The sequence below is a fragment of the Centruroides vittatus genome, unplaced genomic scaffold (genome assembly GCF_030686945.1).
Source record: "Centruroides vittatus isolate TY-2023 unplaced genomic scaffold, ASM3068694v2 contig_883, whole genome shotgun sequence".
Lineage (NCBI taxonomy): Eukaryota > Metazoa > Arthropoda > Arachnida > Scorpiones > Buthidae > Centruroides > Centruroides vittatus.
In genome coordinates this window covers 1,492,034-1,519,914 of record NW_027122575.1, presented here as the reverse complement: position 1 = coordinate 1,519,914, position 27,881 = coordinate 1,492,034, and the positions used below count along the sequence as shown (strand labels likewise).

At 28.1% G+C, this 27,881-nt stretch overlaps 1 protein-coding gene across 1 annotated transcript in view; it reads left to right on the top strand.

Annotated features, from left to right (window-relative positions):
* spn-E (spindle E) overlaps window positions 1–27,881 on the top strand; it is a 141,360-nt gene that overhangs the window by 50,644 nt on the left and 62,835 nt on the right. Inside the window, exons 14-20 of the mRNA XM_067280367.1 lie at window positions 5,594–5,725; window positions 10,364–10,526; window positions 15,557–15,620; window positions 16,900–16,963; window positions 19,037–19,144; window positions 19,218–19,322; window positions 27,084–27,191. Of these exons, the coding sequence (XP_067136468.1) occupies window positions 5,594–5,725; window positions 10,364–10,526; window positions 15,557–15,620; window positions 16,900–16,963; window positions 19,037–19,144; window positions 19,218–19,322; window positions 27,084–27,191 (744 nt within the window). The remainder of the gene's footprint in view (window positions 1–5,593; window positions 5,726–10,363; window positions 10,527–15,556; window positions 15,621–16,899; window positions 16,964–19,036; window positions 19,145–19,217; window positions 19,323–27,083; window positions 27,192–27,881) is intronic.

Sequence of the window (27,881 nt, the reverse complement as noted above, 5' to 3'; positions counted from 1 at the left end):
ACCATACAACACATCACTTTTGGTTGCAAGCTCTTTGCACAGATAGATAATTTACATAGACATAATCAAGTAGCATATACATCAAGAGCTTGCATAGAAACACAAATTATTAGATATCCATGAATATACTACAAATACATTCCACAGACAGTATTGGAAAACAACATCCACAAAATGTACGACAGAGCCATAATCACAGATAAAACAATATACCACAACAGACCAGACATCACACTCATTGTGTCAATGAGTGTGATGTCTGACACAATAAAATCACATACATTATATACATGTCTGTTCCAAACACTCAATGTATAAAACACATGCACTGAAAAAATCAGCAAGTATGCAGAACTTGCCTAGGAAGTAAGGCATCTGTGAAGGATGGATAGGGTGCTTATTGTAACTGTCGTTTTCTCCTGTACAGGTGTCATACCACACACGCTACACAAAAGCATGGGAACATTAAAATTGAATAGAAACATATACATCACACTACAGAAGGACACTATATTGAATACATGTCATATTGTTGGAAAATTCCTGAATACAGACACACACTGACACACTTATTTAATATTTGTCTTGTTTTGAAATTACTATGCTTTCACTCTGGTCCAGCATACTACACAGCCATCGGTGTCAACTGAGTATAACTCACAAAACCAAACATAATAATACCATATTTTACGGACTATAAGACGCACTTTTTTCTTCGAAAAATTGCCTCCAAAATTCAGATGCGTCTTATAGTCCGTAGTGTCTTATAGTCCATAAAATACGGTAATAGGTTTGTGGCATTACAAAATTCTATTAATACAGTAGAGCGTCGGTAAGTGGAATGGCCGGAAAGTGGAATGATTTTCAGTCGGACTGTGTCGTGCTGAATCGAATGTTTTTGATACTAAATTTACTTCTAAAGTATAATTTTCATGTTTTTTATATTCTTTAATATATTTATTTTGTTTGTACAAAATGGAGAAATAATTTTTAACGATACGATAGCCTCGATGATTATTATAAAAATTTTCGTTAGGCTTAAAATCGATGAAAATTCAACACAAAGCGACACACAACGGAGAAAAATTTGAACATCGGACAGGTTAATGTATTTTTTCGTACAAAGTCGGAAACTGGAACAAATCATTAACTGGAAGGACCCCAGTCCCCAATTCGTTCCACTTTTCGACGCTCTACTGTAGTCTCATATCATACGTTTTTAAGGGGAATAACATTTTGGTTTGCTATGTTGAGTCATAGGTGTGCCGTGAGTAGAAAAAGGTTGTGGAACACTGCAATATATCATAGATATAGATATCATATTTATTATGTTGTAATTAAAAAAAGTATTAGCAAGTGATGTAATCAGATCAAGATAGATTCAATAAGATAATTCTAGCCATATTTTCAATTATTTTCAAGTTTAAAACTCAAAATCCTACAAATGTTTTTAAAAATTTATTATAAATAAATAATTACTTTTTATATTTATTATTTGCTGTTAACAGCTTCATATTTTTTTCTAAAGATCAGTAAACAAAGATTTTCAGAAAGCTAGAAAATGTAAATGAAAGAACATCAGCCTAATAACAATAATTCTAGCATCCCAATAGTTTGTGTTTTTTTTTTTCTTAAAAAGAAGAAACAATACAAATTATGAACATCAATTAATAAAAAAATAGTGGGTATAAGAACTAAGATGATGATAGAAGTGTCCCGTTTTATTTTTTGTAATTAATATAATACAACATTAAGAGAAAATTTTAACAACTTTGTTTAATTGTAAAAGTTGCCTTTTAATGATGAATTTAATATTAAAATATTAGTCTTCAAAGTTAAATGGCAATAAAAATATAGAAAACAACTGCAAGAGTTGGTTTAGTGTCAAATCATGTACTGATATAAGTTGGATAACAACTTTTATATAGCAAAATTTGATAGTTGTACCATACAAAAATTGATTAACAAATGAATTTACAAGTAATGTTAGAAAAAATCATACTTTCATAATAAATCTAATATAATTACGTATTTTTTAAAATTAATTAGTAATTTATAAATGTCTAGAAAAGGATTGGTTTAGAGCAGGGCTTGTACACTCACTAATTGAGCAACTGTTACCATTTTTTTTCTGTTTAAGTATTTCAAGTTCAGTTATCTCATTTGCAATCACATAAACATTTAAAACTAATACATAACCATGCAGATGATAAGAAACAGCATAAAGATTTTATTTTAATTCTGAAATACTTCAATGTCTGAAAAATAGTTGGTTTTAGAGTACTTAGATGGCATAACTGATAGAAACCAACTTTAAATTACTGGAAATTAGACTTAATATGAAAATTATCACCTTTAATTGTCCAGCACAAATGTTTTAACAAAAATAAAAACGTTTTCGATCGTTTTCAACGGTCATCTTCAGTTACAATTCAAATTCAAAAAAAAGAACGATAAAATAGAATTAAATACGAAAATAATATAAATGCGCATGCGCAACTATAAATATATCGTGCATGATGCCTAATATACAGAATAAATGAATAAAATTATGTAAACAAAAATACGTGGCCGCATCTCTTGTATGTTGTTATTGTTTATCTTTATAAAACGATTTCCATGCGGTTGATAAAGAATCCGCGTCTCTATGATTGATACATCCCGTTTTTTCTTGGGCTTTATATATTTCTAGCTTTTCTAGATGTTTGATTGTATGTCTATTGTTCGTCGGCTTGATGACGGAAGCTTGGTCCCACAATACCTCAATATCTTGTTGCTTGGCGTATGAAGCTAGAACCGTACTGTCCAGATTCTTATTAATCGAGTACTGGTGTTCTTTGATTCTTTGCTCTAAGTGCCGTAAAGTAGCTCCCACATAAACAATATCCGAATTAAATCGTTGGTCCTTTATTGGTATGGAGTAAACCCCCGTTAAAGAGTTCCGATCTTCTCTCTTCTTGTCATTCCTTAACAATTTGTAAACTGTCGGATTACGTCGGTAAACGATACGTATATTATTGGCCTTAGCAATTTCGTTTATCATTTTGTTCAAGAAGGGATAATAATTGATTACCATCTTCTGTTTACCGTTATCCGCGGGAGAGTGATTACTTCGATTCTGGAACGTTGTGATAAGTTTTTCTACTATATTTCTCTGGTAACCTTGTTGTGTTGCTATTTCGAGTATGTAATCCAATTCTTTATAGGTATCACATATGTTTGTGCAATGAGTATAGGCACGCTTGATCCAAGATCGGAACGCCGCATACTTAATATGCCTGGGATCCACCGATTGATTCGGGATGATGATAGTATTTAGACCCGGTTTCCGGTAAATGTTCGTCTTGATTTCCCCTTCCCCGCAGGTGATATTAATATCGAGGAAATGAACATTATTATAGCTCTCCTGGTCCAGTTGTAAAGTTAAACCATAAGGGTTATCATTGATATAATTTAGGAATCGTTGAGTGTTGTGCTATATTATTCCATAGAATGAATATTCATTCTATGGAATAATAAGCACAACACTCAACGATTCCTAAATGATATCAATGATAACCCTTATGGTTTAACTTTACAACTGGACCAGGAGAGCTATAATAATGTTCATTTCCTCGATATTAATATCACCTGCGGGGAAGGGGAAATCAAGACGAACATTTACCGGAAACCGGGTCTAAATACTATCATCATCCCGAATCAATCGGTGGATCCCAGGCATATTAAGTATGCGGCGTTCCGATCTTGGATCAAGCGTGCCTATACTCATTGCACAAACATATGTGATACCTATAAAGAATTGGATTACATACTCGAAATAGCAACACAACAAGGTTACCAGAGAAATATAGTAGAAAAACTTATCACAACGTTCCAGAATCGAAGTAATCACTCTCCCGCGGATAACGGTAAACAGAAGATGGTAATCAATTATTATCCCTTCTTGAACAAAATGATAAACGAAATTGCTAAGGCCAATAATATACGTATCGTTTACCGACGTAATCCGACAGTTTACAAATTGTTAAGGAATGACAAGAAGAGAGAAGATCGGAACTCTTTAACGGGGGTTTACTCCATACCAATAAAGGACCAACGATTTAATTCGGATATTGTTTATGTGGGAGCTACTTTACGGCACTTAGAGCAAAGAATCAAAGAACACCAGTACTCGATTAATAAGAATCTGGACAGTACGGTTCTAGCTTCATACGCCAAGCAACAAGATATTGAGGTATTGTGGGACCAAGCTTCCGTCATCAAGCCGACGAACAATAGACATACAATCAAACATCTAGAAAAGCTAGAAATATATAAAGCCCAAGAAAAAACGGGATGTATCAATCATAGAGACGCGGATTCTTTATCAACCGCATGGAAATCGTTTTATAAAGATAAACAATAACAACATAGAAGAGATGCGGCCACGTATTTTTGTTTACATAATTTTATTCATTTATTCTGTATATTAGGCATCATGCACGATATATTTATAGTTGCGCATGCGCATTTATATTATTTTCGTATTTAATTCTATTTTATCGTTCTTTTTTTTGAATTTGAATTGTAACTGAAGATGACCGTTGAAAACGATCGAAAACGTTTTTATTTTTGTTAAAACATTTGTGCTGGACAATTAAAGGTGATAATTTTCATATTAAGGCATAACTGATAGTAAATTTATATAAATAAATCTGATTCTTTTTGTAGAAGTTTTGCAATTATTAAATTAAAATTATTGTGTAATTAATAATATAAGATGATGACAATGCTGCTTATATCTAACAACAAATTTATTTATAATTAATATTTGTATAGCTAAAAAATACTCTGATAAAATTATTAAATTATCACTGTAAATTTGTCTGTAATTTAGACATTTTTTGGGCTGCAATTTGAAAAAATTACCAATGTCTGTTGGCATGTCTGTTCTCCTTTAATCTCAAGAATGGGGTTAGATAGATGAAAGCCAAGACCACATCTGGTCTTGGCTTTCATCTATCTAACCCCTTACGGTCTCAAGGCTCCAATTAACTACATATAAATTTCCGACCCAAACTGAAAACTCTCGTTATTTCAATTCAAACATTTTCCCCTGAAAGGAGTAGATAGATGGCCAACACGATTCTGTTGCTAACAGAAAAAGTATGATGTACAGGGGTAAGCCATTACTAATTTGAGGTGGAAAGCACATATTTTAAATTAAATAAATTTAAAGTATGATTGAAAATTGCAGCCCAGCATTGTGGTGATGTTGCAATGAACATTTGCTTGTTTATTTTTACAAAAAAAAAAAAAAATTATTTTACATCTTGAAATATAGTTTAATGGGTATCCTTTTTTTTTTGTGAACATTATGTATGTTCACAAAAAATAAATAAAAGAAAGTAAAAGTTTGTGAAATTAAAAGATTAAATGCTAAATTCTTTAGATATTGTAATCTTTAGAATTTATTTTAATTTTATAAACTTTGTTTTTTGTAAACATATGAATGAAACTGTTATTAATTTTTTTCAAATTTATATATTGTGTGTGCTTAATTTATATCAAAAGTAATATTTAAAGTAATTTTTTTCCTTTCTTTCTTTTTTAGCGATCTCCTTTAGAACACTTAGTTCTTAGGTCTAAGCAACTGGATATAGGAGAACCAAAAGCTGTTCTTGCTCTAGCAATTGATCCCCCAAAATTAGAAGATATAGAAAGGGCTATACTTGTATTAAAAGAGGTATTTTTTATGTAATTAATGTGTTATTTTGTTATTCACATATATATTTATTTTTGACCCACCTGAATTCAGAATAGTATTGCTCTTTTGTTGAGTCTTTTAGTTATGGAACTATTTTTTAAATTTATAAGTGCATATGATAATGGCTACTATTAATAATCAGTCATTTGCAAAAAAAAAAAAAAATAATAATAATAATGAACCCTTATGCATTTTAAGCTATTATTAACAGCAATAGTGGCTAATAGTGATGATAAAAGTGTAAAAAGGAATGATAATTATAGTCATACAAGTCAAAAGGCCTGATGCAGGCATTGGGGCATACTAAATTACAAATAAAAATATACTGAGTATTATACTGTAAAAATATAAAATAATTTATATTGTTAATTTAATTAATTTAAATAATAGCTAGGGGTGCCCATAATGGCTGTTTTTGGAATACTGTCACAGAAAGAAACTGCCCATTTTTTCAGCTTTATATAGTAGATTATCATTTTGTAAATCAAAAAACTGAAAATCTCATCTACTAGTCCCATATTTTATGCACTGACAAATTATTCAATTTTTCAAAATATTTTTCATCAATCTAAATGTTTTTTGAAAGAATTTTAAAAAATCTAGGATGAAATATATATATATTAAAATATTTCACATTGAAGACTAAATACAAATAAAAATTTGATGTCTTCACACATTCTTCACAACTGCTGACAGTACTCATGTTAATATTTTCCTATCTTTCCTTTAATGCTCTTTTCTGCTTACAAATATATAAACTGATTAAAAATCCTTCTAACACTGGATTCTTGTTAAAATATTTTAAGGAAAGTTATGAAGACATCAAATTTTTATTTGTATTTAGTCTTTAATTTGTAATATTTTAAATATATTTGTTTCTCAGCATGTTCTTGTAGCTGATGAGATGTATCAAAATTTAAAAAATCCTGCCATTTGTCCAGTGTGGTGAAGTAAAGTATAATTAAAGTTTTCAATCTATATCACCAAGAAAAGGACATTTAATGAAGATCCTTAAGTGATATAGTAATAATAATTTTTTTTTTCTTAATAGAATTAATAGGAATATCAACATGTTTGATTTATAACCAACAAGTAGTAGTTACTAAAGAATACAATATTCAGAGATACTACTATATTAACTGTATTTTGAAATACAATAAACACAAATATTGTAAATTCCATGAAGCCAAAGTGGAAGAACTGTTTTTTAATTTTGTTCTGAAGACCTGCTTAATCATTTGGCTAGGTGCACAATGTAGGACAATAAGGCTGAGTGATGAGAAACAGGGTTTGACATTTCTAGAACATACAACCCTTGAAAAATTTCTGAGTGTCCTGACCTGGCCTCAAACCTGGGTCTTCTGAAGCAGCAGACTGATACACCTTGATTATTTTGCCATAAAAGTGGAAAAGTTAGAATACTCATTGAAAAAGTAGTAATCATTTTCAATAAAGTTTATCACATTAGTGTATTAAAAGCAAGTTATATGATTGCCCATTAAACTGCTGCTTAATTGAAGCCTTTATCAGAATATGACTTCATAAAGAAATGTATGTAAATGGCTACAGAAATTACTTTCTAAAAAAAATGTCAGGCTTTTGCAAATGTATAGATCACAAGAAATAAAGTTGCAGATAGGACCAGTGAAAAATGAATGGCAATATTTCATTATTGCATTTTTTCATTGCTGCTGATTAAAGTATAGCGTAACAGATACAGCACAATTTTTAATTTTCACAAATAGTGGATTGAAATAGGAAAATAATTTGGGAAATTAATGTCTTTAAAAGAAACTAAAACACAATCTGGCATCTTCATAAGTCTGCAGTAAACATAGTAAATTAGACATTGATTACACTCAGCGTATTTGTATACAAAAATAGAAGCTGAAGAACATTGACAGAAACATGAATTAAAAATTAATGTTACATTGTTTATCCTCTCGAACATTACTTGTGTGGAAATCAAAATATCGAGATCTGAATTGCTAATTTCAATCTGCTGATTAAATAACAGTTTATACAGTTTGTTTCATAGATCCATCTTTAAAAATTATACATATTTTGGTATAGAGATATTAAATTTTGCAAACAAATTCAATATCTTTTCATAATTCAAATAAATGTTTTCTAGACATGCTGCTCTCCATTTTTAAAATGAAATCATTGTACATAATGTTTACGACATCATTCCTAAACAGCTTTGCTATTGGTCAAATTTCTTAGGGTTTCATTTTCTGTCAAATTTCTATGAAAAGTAGAAAATTTTCACTTTTGTGTTTCTTCAGTTTTTATTCATTGTGTTAATAGAAATGTAAAATTATGTCATGTTTCTATTTGTGAATACTAATAGTACTATGATACGAATACTAATAATGTTAATACTAATAATAATAGTAATCATACTTAAGATTACAGACAGTATGTACTGAAAATAATTGGTAAAAGCTGGCATAGCTGCTAGTTTTGAACCTAGATTGTCAGTCATTATTTGTGTTACATTTTATATATAGGTAAGTATTGTGCAGTAAAACATGATGATGGACAATGTCTTGGATGTGATCATAAACACTTCACTTTATATGAACATCATGTCTCAACTATATAGATCAGGACTGGCCAACCCAAATTGTTTCGCGGGCCATTTTGATCATGCGTAACATTACGACGGGCCACAATTTAGGCAAACATGCTTTTAAAAAAGTAAAACAAATACAAAATGAATAAGATTTTATTGTTATACCAAGAGTTCATACTTGCACTTGTGCATTATAACAATGAGACATGCAAATTTTCATTTATTTAATTGTTTTGGTATACACATAATGGGAACAAAAGTTTTAATAGATATATAATATTGCTTAGAGGGCCACACAATTTAACATGTTGGGCTGCGGGTTGGCCAGCCCTGATATAGACAGTCCAACTGCATTTTTTGAATAATATTAAGAAATCAGAGTATATCATACTGATGTTTGCTGATTTAAGTTGAATTGTGCTGAAGCATTTTATTTATTGTGTGGAAAAAACATTTATGGAACAGATAAAAATACAGTTGAACTGCCAGTTCAAAATCTTGTTTTTGGTGAATATTATATTGAATTGAAATATTATAGTGAATTTAAATTACTTGATATTTATGACAGAATTTTAGTATATTCTGCCTTTAAGTTGAAATTATATTTTTGGAAAAATAGTTTGCAGAGAAAAATGTTTACCATTTTCTTACATTAAAATCTTTGACACACATTTGAATTTCATGTTATGTATCCAGAAAAGTGCTATTGGAAGATTTCCAAGCTGACAAACGAGTTACAAGAAAGATTTTCTGACTTCAAATATTTAAAATATGAATTTTCATTTGTAATCCATTATCAAAATATCTTCATTTGGAAATATTGAACTTATAATGTGATTCTATTTTATAGGACAAGTTTTCCAGTATTGATATTTGTACATTTTATCAGTAATCAGGATCAAGCATTTAGTCTCAAAAATTATATCCATATACACAAGCATATATCTTTGTGAATAGTTCTTTTTTTGTGACAAACATTTCTCAGCTTCATTTGTACTTACTGGTGATCATTTAAATTTAAAGTTTTTGCAGAATGCAGATTTACTCCAAACTTTGAAGCTTTTTTTTTTTTTTTTATCTAAGAAAGAAAAAGATGTCATGTATATAAAAGTAGAGTTATCAGAAAAGACAAGTTAGAATTGATTAATAATTAAAATGATATTTGAAATTTGTATTAATCTATTGAGGTCCCTTTAAAAAGCACCACTGACAAATTCAAGTGACCTAAGACAGTTTTATAACAGACTTACACCACTTTACTCCACTTTATCAAATGAGTTTGAAATCAGTTTTAAGGTCAAAACAGAATCTTTTCTTCTTTTTTTACAATTTTGATATAATCTTATCATATACATTTATTTCTAAATTGGTGTATGTCTGGAAGGAATTTATTTTGAATTTGAATAGCATAATTAATAATACTTTTGCACATTGACATTGCAGATTTAAATCCTGATGTAAACTATTCTTTCACCATATTATTAGTTAAAATTATCTAGAGATTGGAACATGACAACTTTTTTAATGATAATTATTCATATTATTAATGAGTTTATTATACTAATAAATTTTTAGTTTTTTAAAATTTCAAAAATATTTTGACTATATTCCATTTATATTGGATATATTTGAATTCTGAATGTTATTTTATTAATTGTATGTGAATTGGTTGCAAGTATTTTTTTTACTTAAGTTGTTAGAGTAACTTCACTCATTTGCTGCTTAACTAATTAATATGACTAAACAAGAAAAATATCAAAGTTCAGTGATAGAAAATAAATTTTGGTACTCAATCGATATCTAAAATTATAGAGAATCTAATAGATTTTTACCTGATATTTATCGACTTAATTTTTTTTTATAAATGATAAATATGAGTTGAAAAGCATTTTTTCATTATTAGAAAAATACTTTAGTATTAATATCATTTATTAATTTTTAATTTATTTAATTAACTTAAATGTTTTGAATATAAGATTAATTTATATTATATCCTTTACAGTATTAATTGATTAATTATTTATATTAATGTTTTTTAGGTTGGAGCATTAGCAATGACTTCAAATGGTCGTTTAACATCTCAGGATGGTGATTTAACCTTTGTTGGTAAAGTTATGTTACACTTACCATTGGATGTAAAAATAAGCAAGCTTATACTGTTGGGTTATGCTTGCAATTGTTTGGAAGATTGCCTTATAATTGGTAACTTTATTTATTTAAATCTCCAAAATTAGTTTTATGTAGATACAGTTAACCTTTTAACTAATTGATTTAAAAACTTTAGATATATATTTGCTTAAAATATAAAGTACACAATTTAAAGTCTAACTTAGTGGAAAGTCATTTATAAGATACTTTTGCATACATATGAAAATGAGCCATTAAAACTTTAGGGGCAAGTTGATAAGAGTCATTAATGGGAACTAATAAAAATCTGTTTTTTTGTGAACAATGAGAATGGCATCTATATAAAGATGCCATTATCTAGTATGTATAATAGTGCAATATTCCTTATTAGAAATTCTTGAAATTTGTATATTAATGAAAATTAAAATTTCAGTCATATTATGCTATTGAACTGCAATGCTTAGAAATTCAAATTTCATTTCTGATGATTGAAATATTTTCATGATAAGTATCATAATTTCTTGTGAATAATCCATGGATTATGTGTTTTAAAGTCACTTTGAAAGAGGATATCAGTTATTTGTCAATTTTAAATTGCAATTATAATCTTGCCTAACAGCTTTGCTTCTGTTTCAACTTATCAAGAGTGGTTGTAAAAATTGTGAAATATTATTTGTCTCGCACACACTCATTTTTATTGTGATTTTTCTTTTCTTTCAGAAATCATTGAAGACATGTATATGTATGACACTTTTAATTATTTTCCACTTTCCTAATATAAGAAAGTGGAAAATTGGTATCATTAGACACACTTACTTAAACTTGTCTTGAAAGCTGATAAGATTTTGCTAATTCTATTCTTTCCATATAATAATTCTGAGAAAACTAAAAGCAAACTGGTGGTTTCAAATTATGTTTTCTACAGTGAATAAGAGCTAAGCAATTGCATATATTATTTTTTTTTACAAACATCAGCATTAATTTTAATTTTTTTAACAAGATGAAGGAAATTAAGGATGACATCATTACTATTTTAACTTATTTGTTACATTTTTTAAAATGGATACTGTAGAAATCTATTTTGTATTACCATATTTTATGGACTATAAGACGCACCTTAATTTTTAAGCAATTTTTTTTTAAAAATGCCTATAAGACGCTACGGACTATAAGACACACCTGAATTTTGGAGGCAATTTTTCGAAGAAAAAAGTGCATCTTATAGTCTGTAAAATACGGTAATTAAAGTAATATTTGTACACAATTTAAAACATTATTAAATATCTTGAAATTAAGTAAATCTTTGCACCATATTATATACTATAAAGAAATTAAATTGTTTTTCTGGAAGTGAAAGATTTTTAGTATACAAAGAATATTTTTTTTATTTTTCTTAGGTTAACATTGGTTTATATAGACAAATGTTCAAAAAATGAAACATTGTTATGAACTTATGGAATATTAATATCTAAATCATTTAACAATATTTAAATTATAAATGGAAAAATCTACAGGATGGTTTAAATTAAAGTTATTCTATTCAGTACCTTCTGCAGATAGAACCAATGAGTGAACTTTGTTAAATTTCATTTACACATGTTTCAGACCATGAGGAGTAGTTTTGAGGGGGGGATATTGTTCTAACATACACATTTAATTACTGACGGTTTTAATGACATTTGTAATTCTTAACTGCAGCACATACAATAGATCTCATCAGATCAGTTGCATGCTGCAGTTAAGAATGCTGTTTTGCAGTAGAAGCTGCTAGTTTTTAACTATGTCCACCACATTGAATGCACCCTCTAATTGATGCTAATGTAAATCCTCTGATTTACATAAGGGCATTTGGGGCTGGTGCCCAGGGCCCCCAAAAAACTATGTTTAAACATAATTTTTTTTTTCTATTACTGCGACAGCGTAGTGTGGCCTAACCACAAGGGCCACAAGTAGAGAAAATTAAATCCGGGGAAAAAACCTATGAAACATATTGGAAAATTTTGGGAAAAAATTTTACATAGTTATTTTTCAATTAAATTAAAATAATTAGTTTTACACAATAAAATATATGTATGTTTACAATAACCTTATTTTTAAATGAAGTTTACAACTTTCTAGTTGAAATCTAGTTGAAAGTACAGTATTTTGTGTAAACTTTCTAAATCATCAAATATGCCTACTTTTAAAGGGGCCCCACCATACTTGTGCCCATGGGTCTCTGATTGTTAAATCCGGCCCTGATGCTAACAATCAGAGGATGCCTGTTTTGCATCATTGTGGTTCATTCCAGCAGTGCTTAATTCATGCTGATTGTCAGTAATTAAACATGTATATGCCTGAATAAGATAATTACAATTGACTGAGAATGTTTTGTAAATTTAATGCCCCTAGTGGTGATTTCTGGAACTTTTTCTCATAACGTTCTTCCCCATGGTCTGAAATATGTGTAAACCAAATGTAGCAAAATGTTGTCCATTGGTTCTCTGCAAAAAGTTCCTGAATAGGATAGCTTTAATTTGAACAACCCTGTATATTGAAAAATAAAAATTAAAAAAAAAACAATAAATTATTTTAAATATAAAGGAATTAACAAATTATTTTAAATTTCAAAATTAATTTAAAAGTAATAATTAATAATGGATAGGTTTGAAAGTAATAGTTAATAACAGGTTTTAAGAGAGGTATTTAATGACTGGAAGATATTAAATTGTTTCTTTAAATTATTCGAATTTAGAAATAGTGGGCTGTATGATTGACAAAAGTTATTAAATAACTTTGTGTAGAGTTAGACAACAGTAGTAAAATAAATTTTTCATAACCATTTTTTAAACAGTAATTGAAGAAGAAAATTTTGGCATCTTATTGATTGGTCTGATGATTAGTTTGTCAGGTCCTTATCATTTGAGGGAGCTTATCTTTGGTTGACCAAGTATGATTATTATTATTTTTGACACTTAATGTAGTTTGTGACTCATTCGTAACTGTTTTTTTTTGTTTTACTTATTTTTTAATTACATTTACAATGAATTTCTGATAAAAATAAAATTTAAAAAAGGAGAGAATAGAATATCTGAAATGACACTTTCAGGATTATGATCTGCACCAGTTATGTGACATGTTTTTAACAGCAGTTTTGTAGATGCAGGCATATTTATTTTTATTTTAGCAATTTTCTATGGAGTATACACTGATGTGGTTAATATTTATAAAATTACAGTAGCTGAAAAGAATATTGTGAGGTATATTTTAATTACATTTAATTATTTTTGTTACAAAAATGTAAAACCAAAATAGGCAAATTTGAATTTCTAAATTTTATTCCTTTGTGGTGTTCAACAAGGATCTATTTTCAGTTTTTTTTTCAATATATGTAAACAATCTTTGCCATCTTAAGTCTCACATTGTTGCTTATGCTGACATTAAATTGATAAGTTCTGATCTAAAGATCCTACAGTCTGATATTTGCTTATTAAGCAATCTATTTGATTCTGCTAATCTCAGGATTAATATACAAAAAAACTGTGGTGGTGTGTTGTGTTTTAATTCTCAATTCTCCTTTACCTACTTTTTCCAATGATTCCACTCCTATATGTTGTTAATGTTACATCATTTAATGGGATCTGGGAATGATCTTTGATACTAAACTCACTTCATCAGATCTTTGATACTAAACTCACTAAAAATCATATCAGTAAAATAATTAAATCTCTGGCTATTAAATATGGAATGTTATGGCAATTTTGTAAACATAACTTTTCTAAAAGTGCATTAAGAGCTATTTTTTTGTACTAATTTTCAGTGATTCATAGATTATGGACTACCCATTTGGTCTATGGCTCTGCCTTCCCTCTTAGATAAAATTTCTAGAGCTCTTGAAAAAGTTTATCTATCTATCAATAAATTATGAAATTTACTATACACTCAGAATGCTAACTTTGTAAGGATTAGATTAGGTTTTCCTTCATTTTTTTCAGCATATCAAATATTTTGATTCGCTTACTTTATTTTAAAATTTTTAATGGTTTTATTTATTATGATTGACTATTTTTACATGTTTCTGCAAAAACCTATGACCTTCATCATGCATGTTCACTCCATTTTTTTGTTTGAGTGTATCTTAAAGGTCCTTTTTTTCATCATCATTCTCAAAATTTAAACAATTCTGATGATTTTTTTTTATATCTTAATTTTTTTGTTTTAAATTAAAATGTAAAAAAACATTATACAATTTTTACATTTAATTCATTTTTTTAACTTTTTTATTTGTTGTATTTATGTATGTATATTTGTTAATTTGGGGAGGCAGATATCAATTGTCCTTTGGGACTTTTCTGCCTACATGTATAAATAAATAAATACATTATTTGTATAATACTATAAAATATCACTTATCTAAAACTCCTGTAGGAATCAAATTAGCTATGCAAAATTATTTTTTGCATTCTGCTTTCACTTTCAATAGCAAATGTTTAACAGATTGAAGTTTAGACTTCTCTTCAGCAAACAAAAAGCTGAGTGATTGACTCTCAATGTCATTGGATATTATAAACATTAAAATTATTTTCTATTAATTTTTTTTGGAGTTTATTTTAACATTTAATATATAATTTAATAATAATATTTGGTAAATGAAACAGAAATGAGCAATATAATAAAAAAGAAATTTTTGTATTTTTGACACATGGCATTTGGAGACTCCCTTTCAATATTACAGTATTACATTTTTTGTTACCTATGGTGAAGTGTAATAAAATAGAAAAAAACAATGTTGTAATACTTGAGATGCTATTTTTTAAACTGTGTACCAGTAAGTGTCATGCTTTCAACAACTATTCTGGAGGCATGGGGTAAAGGATAGAGATGGGTTATGCAAAGGTCTTAGTTTTGTTCTAGTAATTTTCTGCATAGTATATGCTATCATGGATTACCTACATGAAATTATGGTATTTCAAATTAGTTAACTATTTACTTATTGTGAAAAACTTTACATTATTCTTCATACTTTTCATTCATGCTAAACTACACTAACAATGTAAATCTGTAAACTTTCATAATTTTATTTTTAAATGCTGAACATGAAATATTAAATAAATATATTTTTGCAGCTGCTAGTCTGTCTTTAAAGGATTTTTTTGCAAAACCTTTCCAGAAGTTTTTGGAAGCTTACAAGTAAGTTAAAAATGATCCTTATACATATATACATATATATATATCATATATAAATTTAGTTTTTATAATATTAAATTTTCTGAAAGAACATTGTTTAAATATATAAATTTTAAAAATACTAGTTATATTAAAAGTAAGAGTTTAAAATTTGATATTAAAATCAAACACAAATAATAACCTATTACACATTATTTTTATGTTTATTTTTTATATTATGTTTCTGAACAAATATTTAGTGATCTGTTATATTGTGACAATTTTACCATTCAGGAATTTGACTACAATTTGATGTGTTGTATGCAGATTTTGATTACTATTAGTACATATATTCATTATTTGTAATTAATATACAGTAAAACCTGTCTAAATGGAAATTAAACTCAAATAGAGTAACTTTTCTATGTTAAATTTTACTGTAAGTTCCTTAGATGAAGATATTATTTAAGAAGGATACTTGCATTAAATCAACATCCTTGCAGTAAATAACTTGATTATCAAAATGTAGTATAGTTATAGTATCATTAACATCATAGTGTTATATTGTGTTATGTTATTGACTCTTTAAATGTGGCTCTTGAAGCAAGTCTAGTTGGATCTTGTCTGCTATAAATCATGGAAAAGTAAAAAGTTCAGTCCATATATACTTTATAGTATTTGATCTAACTTTTATAGTATGTCAAAATATTATAACATAAAGCAGTGGTTCCCAACGTTTTCTAGGATGTGGAACACTTTTGTGAGCAATTTTCTTTAGCGGAACACTTACTTAAGTTAATATGAAATACATAAGCTTGTCATCAGTTATTTTATTAGAATTGAGCAGTTATAATTCAAAATCTCTACTCATATTATTAATGCCAATTCTAAGACAGGAAAAAATATACTTAAATAACTTTAATGGGAAACTTATGCCTGATGTAATGGGAAACTTGTGCATGATGTTTTTTACATATTTCATTCAGTTTTTATCATTGCCTTTATCTTATTCGAAACAGTAGTACACTCCATAAGTACGAGTTGTACATATATATTTAAGTTTATGAAAATTTTATGATTTTAATTTTTTGATATTCGGCGGCTCGAATACGATTGTACACTTTCTGATTTGCGGCTAAATCTGCGGAACACTTGGAAGATGCTTACGGAACACCAGTGTTCCGCGGAACACCGGTTGGGAACCACTGACATAAAGGATAGGATGTTGATATAATTTTTAAATTCCTATATATAATTACAATTATTTATTTATTTTCTATTAAACATATATATTTATTTTTAGATCACGTTTATCATGGGCTCATGGAACATTCAGTGACTGCATAACATACCTGAATGCATATAAAGTAAGTAAAGTGGGTGCATATTTAATAAAATTTTTAATATCTTAATGCTAGTGTTTTATGACAGACATATATAAATTGGTATAAGATTTTTATAATAATTCTAAATTAGAAGAAGCCTTCTGACTATGTTATATACTCTAGTCTGTTATCCAATATTGTCATGTAACTGAGAACATTACTAATAATAAAACTGAGTAAAATAGAATTTTTTTCTACAATGGATATTTATTTGAATAAAATATGTAAATATAATCTTATAATTAAATAATAATATTAAAAGAGAACATTTTAAATAAAAAATTCAATATAATAAATTAATGATTTATTGTTTTATTTAGTATAATTAATGATTAATTCTCATTTTCATTTTTTTCCTTTGCTGTAATGTTCCTTTAACATTTTCCAAGCATTATATCCATTGCTGTTGTCTCATTTTGTTACTCCATTTATTGATAAACTCCTTTCAAAGCCTTCATTCCTTCATTGTGGGTAATTCTTGCTTTCTTCTGGGATTCCTCATACAGTAAAACTTCTCTAACTTGAAGCTCCAAGGGCAGGAAAAACTTTGACGATTCAAGTTAGAGAACATTAGAATGAAAAATGCTGATTCTGAATAGATTTCTATTTTTACCTCTCTTGCATTATATAAAAAAATCTTTGATAGTTTTTGTTTGTTTAAAATAAAAAGTATCAAATGAGCTGTCTAAGCTCATTTAAGGCCTTTCAGCAAAGTGTTCAATGTAACTAATGAAATCAGATTTGCAGGTACATCTTGTTGAGATAAAGTGAGCAGTCCTCTTGCTTTGGACTGGAACATTGTTTCCAAATGGGTGTTGGACAGTAGATAGCCATTTGAAAATTTCATGGAAATCTGATAATTAGAATCAATTTGGATAGAATAAATATCAAAATTCAAGTTGGAGACTAATGTCTCCAACTTGAATTTCCTTCACTCAAATTTTATCCATTCTGAATTTTATTTAAATCCCTATTCTATTCCGTGAGACCTACCAAGTGCTTCACTTTCTTCAAGTTAAAGAAATATTTGAGTTAGAGAAGCTTTACTGTATTTTCATTTATGGAGCAGTTTATAAACTGTTTTGTCACCATTTTATTTTTTCAACTTATACATTGATATCCTCATTATTCATATTTCCAATAGTTTACTATTACTTTTCTTCTACGATTACTATTACTATTACAGTAAACTATTACTTTTTTTCATTTTTATCCTGATCATGATCAAATATATTATAAAAAAAAAATTAAAATAATAAGTGAAATGAAATAGTGAATAACAGAAGTTGTATTTTTATTTTTTCTTTATTTTTCCTGTTTATTTGAATTTTTATAATCCAGCATTATTCTGATTAATGTTAAGCTTTTACTTACAATATTTAGTTAACAGCTAAAATTCAATATCCTTTTTTTAAAGAAAAACTGGTAATATATAGATAAAATCAAAACTTAACAGCTAAAAATCCCCATTTTATTAATAACTAAATATTGTAAGTAAAAGCTTATCATAGAACATATGGGTTGTTGTAAATGTTAAGATGATGCTTATTCTTTTGTTGATATGTCTATGTAGATATAATATTGTATGCTACTTAAGAGGGATGAATGTATATGTCCAAAATGCATATTGGAGTCAATAAGATTGAAATGATAAAACAGTTACCTTCAAAATCATTTGTGGTCATTATGATAAGCTTGGTTTTGAAGCATATTTATAACCAATTGAAAATTTAAATCATTTACTTATGTTTTTACTGCTTTTTTTCATCTAAATCTATCCAAACAATCTTTCTTTTACTGTATATCACAAAACTTTAATAATTTTGATGAATTTTTATATGAAATGAAATGTATGTAATGTAAAAAAAGTACTGTATTACTTTTAAGATTTGTTGTTTTTTTCCCCTTTATGCTTTTGGGGTTGTTTGTTTTTATGATATAAGTTTTTTCAGGGGTGGAAATCAAATGTCTAACCATCAGACTTTTCCAGTAAATTTAATGAAATAAAATGAAAATAAATTTGGTTTTATAAATATAATAAATATTAACTTTCAGTTATGGGAAGAAACTACCCAACGTGGCCATTTTAGATTTTCTAGAAACAGACAAAAAGAAGAAGAATGGGGGAAAACCAATTTTATTCAGATAAAAAAGATAAAAGAAGTAAGTTTATTTTTATATGAAATTTATTTTTTATGTGGTTTTTGAATTTATTCATATGATTTTGTTTCTGCAGGTTAAAATGTTAGTTGATGAACTGAAAACTCGTTTAGAAAAACTAAATATAAAAACACCACACCAGGCAAGGAGGCAAAGTGTTGAAGATTATTTAATAATTAAAGTAATTTATATTTCATTTATTTTTGATTCAGTTTATATTGTTTTATGTTTTATCTAAATGAGAATAATTTACAATAAAATATTATGTATTGGTTGTTTGGAAAGTAATTTCGTTTTTTTTTTATGGGGGAAAAATAATTTTCTTATAATATATAAATATTTTATTGAATTATATATTGACCATTTTGGTCAAATACCTGTTGCCATCTTTCTGGTAGTAGTATGATTCTACATTCATAAAAAGTTTTGACCGTTGCTTACAAAAAACTGATTCAAGTGATTTTTGACATCCTCATTTGAAGTAAATGTTTTACTGTTTAAAAACTTTTGTAAAGACTGGAACAAGTAATAATCCAAGGGTTCCAGATCTGGCAAATATGGTGGGTGTGGTAGTACATCCCATCCAAACTGTAACAGTTTCTGACGAGTTACCAAACTTATGTGAAATTTGGCATTATCATGGTAAAACACTACACCTTTTTTGTTGATCAATTCTGGCCTATTCTGTTTGATGATGATATTCAATTTGTTTACTTGATGGCAGTACACTTTAGAATCAATTGTTAAATTGTCTGGTGAATGCTCAAAAAAAAAATTTCCTTAAAATCCCACCAAAAGAGCATCTCTCTTTAAGAACATGTGGAACCCATATATCGAGTTTTGAAATGAAACCAATTAGTTTCAAGTAATCATAAACAGTTCAATTCAACAAATTTAATTTCTTAGTGATTTTACGTGTTGTTATTTGGCGATTTGCTTTAATCAGTACCTTTATTTTGTTTTCATTGGCTTCAACAGTCCATCCAGAACATGGTGCATCTTCAATATTGAAATTGCCAGAACAAAATTTTATGAACCAATTTTGGCACTGTCTTTCTCTCAATACATCTTCTCCATACATGTACCACAACTTTTTTCTTGTTTGAATGGCATTTTGATTTTTGACAATAAAAAAGCAAAATATGCTGAAAATGGTGCTTTTGATTTTCCATATTTGATGGGACACCGAAAAAAAAAACAATTGTACGGAATCAAACAAAATTTTTTACAAATAAGCCTTAAAAATGTTAGCTGTCAAAATATATAATGAAAATGTGGTTTAAAATGAAATTGGCTGGTAAAAATACAACTAATTCCTCTAGTAATAAAAAAATGAAATTACTTTCCAAACAAGCCAATATTATTAGGATATAATATATCTTTAGATTGCATCAACTATTGTGTTGTTCAGAAAGTAATTTTGTTTTTTTTTCCCATGAAAAAAACAACTTTATTATAATATAAAAATATTTTATTCAATTATGTATTGACCATTTTGGTCCAATACCTGATCCATTTTTCTGGTAGTAGTATGATTCCATGCTCATAAAATTTTTGATCTTTGCTTACAAAAATCTGATCCAAGTGATTTTTGACATCCTCATTTGAAGTAAATGTTTTACTATTTAAAAAATTTTGTAAGGATCAGAATAAGTAATAATCTGAGGGTGCCAGATCTGGTAAATATGATGAGTGTGGTAGCACATCCCATCCAAGCTGTAACAGGTTCTGACAAGTTACCAAACTTGTGTGAGATCTGGCATTATCATAGTGAAACACTACATCTTTTCTGTTGATCAATTCTGGCCTTTTCTTTTTGATGATTATATTCAATTTGTCTAGTTGATGGCAGTATACTTTCAAATCAGTTGTTAAATAATCTGGTAGAACCTCAAAAAAAAAATTATTTAAAATCCCACCAAACAGGGAGCACCATTTTTTTTTTGTTTTAATAATGAATATCGGCTCTTGAAGTGCTTTGAGCCAACTCATCTTTTCTACTCTATGGTCACTTGCATTTGACATTGTTGTGTACAATCCATTTCCTGTCACCAGTTATGATTTGTTTCAAAAATGGATATGGATCATTTTCCTAATGTTTGAGAAACAAATCACAGATGTTAATGCAACAGAGCAAATCTATTTCTTTAAGAATGTGTGGAACCTATATATCAAGCTTTGAAACAAAACCAAGTCGTTTCAAGTGATCATAAACAGTTGAATTGGACAAATTTAATCTCAGCAATTTCTCGTGTTGTATTCAGTGGTTTGCTTCAGTCAATGCCTTTATTTTGTCTTCATCAGCTTCAGCTGGCCTTCCAGAACGTGGTGCATCTTCGATATCGAAATTGCCAGAACAAAATTTTGCAAACCTGTTTTGGTACTGTCATTCTGTTAACACATCTCCTTATATGTCACAGAATTCTTTTTCTTCCTTGAACAGCATTCTTATCGTTTCGGTAATAAAAGAACAAAATATGCCAAAAATGCTGCTTTCACTCTTCTGTATTTGATGGAATGCCAAAAAAAAAACAATTGCACAAAATCAAACAAATTTTTTACAAATAAGCCTTAAAATGTCAGCTGTCAAAATATATAATGTCAATATGATTGAATGAAAATGGCGTGTAAAAATACAACTAATCCTTCTAGTGGTAAAAAACGAAATTACTTTCCAAACAACCCAATATTTTATATTTTAAAAAATATATAAAGTTATTACAAGATTTGACAATTTAAGGTTTAGTGTGTGCATGATATTGATTTAATTTGATTTGCAATTTTGTTAATATATCATTTGTAAGACATATTTGTAATTTTCATGAAGTTATATTAGAAATTTTTTATTATACAAGTTGTTACCATTGTGATATTGATAACATTTTTAGATAGTAAAGTTATTTGCAAAGAATTATTCTGTTTACGTCAGAAAGTAAATATAATGTAATGTATAAATTTTTCAACATTTGCATATAAACAATTTACTGTCTTAGTTTCAAACAAATTGATATTTGTCCTTATCTGCATCATAATTCTGGCTTCACTTTATAGTGTAAGAAGTTTTCAATAAAATATATAATTGAGGAATTAATCCATTATATTCTTTATTTTCTTAATTTATTATCTACAGATTAGTTTATATTGTCTAAAATCAAACTAATAACAAAATTGGGCAACTTAAAAATAGAGAGACCATTAAATACAAATTGACAAGGAATTATTTATAATTGATTTCATAAATTTAAAAAATTTTTTAAAGAATTAATTGTCCAATATTTTCCAATTTAATGTTTGATTTTCTTTTATACAAATTATTCTTCCACTTAACTGTCAAATCTTGTAATCATATGAACAGTTCAGATATATTAAATTACCTATAACGGTAATGTAATATATCTGAACTGTTAAAAGCAAATTTAACATGGAATAGATTTGCATACCCATGACTTTGTTAACCAATATGATAATTTACTTCTGTTTAATAAAAGTTACATACACACACTAGTTACTAAAGACATAATTGATACTTTTTTTATGAAAGTTTTTCTCAGCTTTTGAATTGCAACTAGCACTTTATTTTTCGAGCTGTTATGTATACATAACAAGGGCAAGCATTGGAATCATGTGAAATTTGACCCTTTGAGAGTTTTGCAAATCTCCTGAATCCAAAAATGTCAAAAAATGGCAAAAATATTCCATGTGTGTTGGCATCTATTTTGCTTAATTTCTCAGGATTGGGGGTATTGATTAAGTAATGAAATTTGGCATGGTGGCTTGTATATGAGGGGCACTAATGCTATTAAATATTGGTTGTCAAAGGTCGGGGGTGGAGAGGTAAAGGGGTCGTGTGTATCTCCAGTAGGGTCAGACTTAATGACAATTTTACTTGTTATTAACATTTATACTTTTTTTGTTATGAAACTCATCTCTACCATCAAAATTAAGCTTTTTGTCATTTTATAGTAATTAAAAATATAAAAAGTTCTTATAACAAAATCTCATAACAGATGGTGCCACACACAGTTTATTTTTTGCTTAACCCTTTCCATGCTGGCCATCTACAGCAAATAATTGAGTGGAATTTGTCATGCGGCGCATTTTTTGCAGTTTTTGGATAATTTTTAAACCGCGATATTTCGCTTCAAAATCGTGCTATGTTTAATCTGTTTTTTGTGTTTGATTAAGAAAATATCACTGTTTACGATTGTTCAATTTTTAGTTTAATAGAAATTTAAAATAATAATAAAATTTGAAGCTTACGAACAAAATAAAAAAAAAATTAATTTACAGAGAATCGCTAAATTTTGTACATTTGTTAGTTAGATACATCAGTCTTCTTTTAAATAAAAGAAACCGCAGCTCTCTAGCTAGAGTGGGGAGAAGTTATTGCCATTATTTACACTATGTCTCTAATTACTTGGCAGGGAGAGGAGTCGATTGTTATTGTAAAGCAACACGTTAAAGTTTATCATCATATATTTCTGCTTAAAATAGTGAATATTTGACACTTTTTTTATATTTTTTCAATGTTTTATACAATAATACACTAAAATAAGCAATTAGTTAATTTTTTCCTGCAATTACGCAATATCCGGAAGTAATGAGTTTTTCGGTAAATTTTTCAGATAGAAGCTTTTGATAAGAAATCTTCTTGTCTAAATAAAGTCAAATAACATGAAAACTAGTAGAATTACAGCTCTAAAATGATGAATATAGCTATCTTTTAACATTTGTTTACATTCTGACTTTAATCACGTGGATTGGTTCTTCGCGGGAAAATCCCGACCAAATGGTTTTAAAAAAAACTCTCATTCGTTGAAGTTGATTCAGTCATAATATAAATTACCAATTAGAGCATAATAGGCGTAGAAACAAAATTTTTAAAGCCAATTAACAGCAAGATCTTCCATAGATTTACTATAGGGAGGTAGAGTTTCCTGGAAATATTTATTGCTAGATAGTTTTAAAAACATAGTTACTAGCCGAAATATTGTAGAATTAGCTAATTTAATGTCTAAGTACATTAAATTAGTTAATTAATGCTAAAAAACGATTTAAAAAGCGGATTTATTGCAATTGTTTACATTTTACTTGGAAGGTTGGAGATGGGACTTTTCGCGGCAAATTTTCCTTTCACAAGTCTGTGATTATTTAAAGTAATGTCAACAAAGACAGAAGATACCCAATAAAACTGTAGAAGGAGTTTCCCTTTGATTGTTTTCAGTCAACTGTGTGGTTAACTGGGAAGATTTGTTGTAGAATGGTAGGGAGTCCATTTTACCGAAATATTTATGGCCGAGGGGTGGTCACAAAACACTTTTTGGCTTAAACAAAGTCACTCGACCTACAGAAGAGTGAATCAAAGCTAAGATCGCTGGAAAATCGAATGTAACGCAAAATAATCGAATTTTTTGATTGATTACGCCTAAAGGCATATGTCGCATCACGAATTAACGGCAAATCATGTGACAAACACCTAAAGGTGTATAACCGCATGGAAAGGGTTTTAATGATATAAAAGTTTTTTTAAAAATAAAAATAGTTGGGAAAGTTATGCAACTTTCATTACTGGATTTTTTTTTTATATTTGATGATCAAATCTAACTTCAATTGTCACTATTACTATCAAGATGTTCAAAATATAGATTAAGAAAGTTTCTGCTTTTGCATTTCTTTTGATTTTATTAAGTTTTGTGTATAATTTAATATATATTTTAGCTTCTGAACTGCTGCTACATTTCTAAAGTTCTCATAGTACATAATTTTGTTTCATGTTGTGAATTGTAGAGGTACAGTTAGATCTTTGTATCTATTTTATCACTATTTCAAGCCATATAAATAATTGTTATTTGTTTAGATTAGCTCTATCCTTATTCAACAAATTGCAAAATAATATGAAAGAAGTAAATTTTTTTAATATATATTGTATGCAAACTCCTGAATATTTAGAATATTATAAAGATTATTTAGCAGAGAGAGAAACATTAGAATCTATTTTTAAATGATGAAGTCAATTCTTTGATTTTTGGACTACATAAGAATTTTTTCTTAGAAAAAGTAATGTGTGTGAATATTTATTTTTAAAAAACAATTTATGGCATCTTATTTTTGAAATAATTTAAAAATTCAATACAGTAGAATCCATTTATTGAAATCATTTTGGAACTTGCTATATTGATGATGATTGAATGATAGCATTGAATGAAGTAAATAAATATTAACTATAATTGGTGGAAATTGTGGTTTTATTACTTCAGATGATATTAAAAGAACTGTTATCTATACATATAAAAACAAATGTATGGCTGGCTATCTGTCTGTCTGTCTGTCCTTCCTTCGTGCATTACTACACCATTTATCTGATTGCCATGAAACTTTGGGAAGTTGTTTAATACACTCCTGCAAAGGTTTGTGGCATATGTGAAGATCACCACTCTCCCCTTCCAGAAATATCTTTATATATGGATTAAGGCTTTTATGTCCAACAGATGGCACTAACTCTGACGACCTAAGTTTGCTTTTCTGTGAGGCATTATGCTTTTCTGTGAGAATGGACTAAAGCAGATCATTTTCTATCTATATAAATAAAATATAACGTTTGTTTGTTCCTACCGATTTCTTTGAAATTTTGACACAACGTTGCATTCGAATACGCACATGTTTTTATGTAATGTACATGTCGAAATTCCCCCCATTGGGGGGGAGATGGACAAGATTAAGGCTTACCGTGAAGAACTTGGCTTCTATTATACTATTTTAGATATGGTTTTTTGCATTTTAATAGGTTACGTCAACAGAATATACACTAAAAAGGGATTTTTCGATATTCCCCAGCGGGGAGAGGGACAGGATTAAGACTTACTGTGAAGAACTCGGCTTTTATTATACTAGATGCATTTTTGATTGTGTTTTAATATGGTTTGTCAAGAGAATGTACACTAAGAAGGGATTTTTTGAAATTCCCCCCACGGGGGAAGTGTTATACATTTATAATAGATACATTTTGAGCCACAACAACGTGTGGCCGGATCAGCTAGTAACAACTAAAAATGTGTAACTTGAATGCTTGCTAACTTTAATAATTCGTAATAGTTCATTCAGTGTTGTTTTTATGCCTGCTACTTTTTACAGTATCATCTTCAACAACTGATAATGCATAATTGAAGTAATAAATGAATTATCTGCTCACAGTATAGCATTTATTACTGCTATACTGTGAGCAGATAATGATTAAAATCATGTTTAAAGCACTGAATGAGACTGACACTAACTGATTATGATTGTATGTTGTTATATACATGTTAAGGAAAATAACAAGAAAGAGCAACTTTTTGCATCTGAAGATAATGATAATTATAGTCTATCTCAGGTTACAATAAGTAAAATTCTATATTTTAACTTTTATGTTTTGGGACTTGTTGCTTCTGAGGACATTAAACATCTGATAACAATATCCATGATTTTCAATTCATCTGTATTCTATAAGTATTTAGTTCAAACTTTTCACTAATAGTAATAAATGAGAGAAGTTAAAGTTAAGATTTGTTTATTTGATTTTTTTTATGCAGCCTACATTGATTTTAAATTGTTTATAGGCTATATAAAAGTAGAATACAACTAAATAATGAAATTACTTTGTTTTTTGTTTTTATGCTTAACTTATGAGTCAGTATAAAGCCAAATCAACACAAGAAATAAACTAAGTTAATTTTATAAGTTCACAAGGCTAGTTCGTACATATAAAATATTTATATGATTATTTACAATTAATACTTGATAAAGACCTGCTCTAAAATATGTAAAAAAAAAAAAAAAAAGCTTTTAAAGTTATTTAATTTTTGCTTTTTCTTTATTATTATCATTATTATTATTATTATATTGTTATCTACAATCTATATAATTTTATGTTGAATCTAATTTAAACATTTCTTTTTGAATATAGCTTGTCATTGCTGCAGCATTTTATCCCAATTATTTTGTACAAGAAGAAACTGATGAAAAAGAAATTTCTAGACAAGTTAGCGGTAGAGATCCATTGAGAACAGTTGAGGTTTGTTTGTAATTATAAGCTTTTATAGTTTATAAATTATTTTGAAAGAATTTATAAAAATTTATAATCATTTTTGTGATTGAAACAATGAGATAGTAAATTAAAAAGTTTAGACATACAAGATTAGAGTATTTGATGTTGTAATTAAAATTTTTTAATGTTTTAATATTATAAATCTAAATTGAAGTAAAGAAAAATAGTTTTTAATGCTAACTATAAATTTTGATAAATTAACAGTTTGAAAGAAATATTAGTTAGACTGTAAATCACCATTCAACAGCCCAGAAATAAACCTAACAAAATGGCATTACACAACAAAAAAAATGTGTGTGTTGGTTGCCAGACCTGGACTTTGGAAATGGGAAAAAATAACACAAACAGATTAGTTCGCAACAATGATTAGAGTAGTAATAGTCCAAAATAATTGACTGTATCAACAAAACAAAGATTTATTGCAAATATTATGAATGAACTATGTACAAGATGTTAATAAAAAACATGAAAATACATTAGTGATAAGAAACTACACAAACTTGTAAAAAATCAGAACTATTATTAGTCCAGATCAAAACAAATGTTCACAAAACTTTCCCAACAATTGGGGAACTTAAATCTAAATTAATATTAATTCTCCACAAGAACTGACAAAGTAAAGCAGAACTAGATTATTTATAAACAAAACGACTCGTA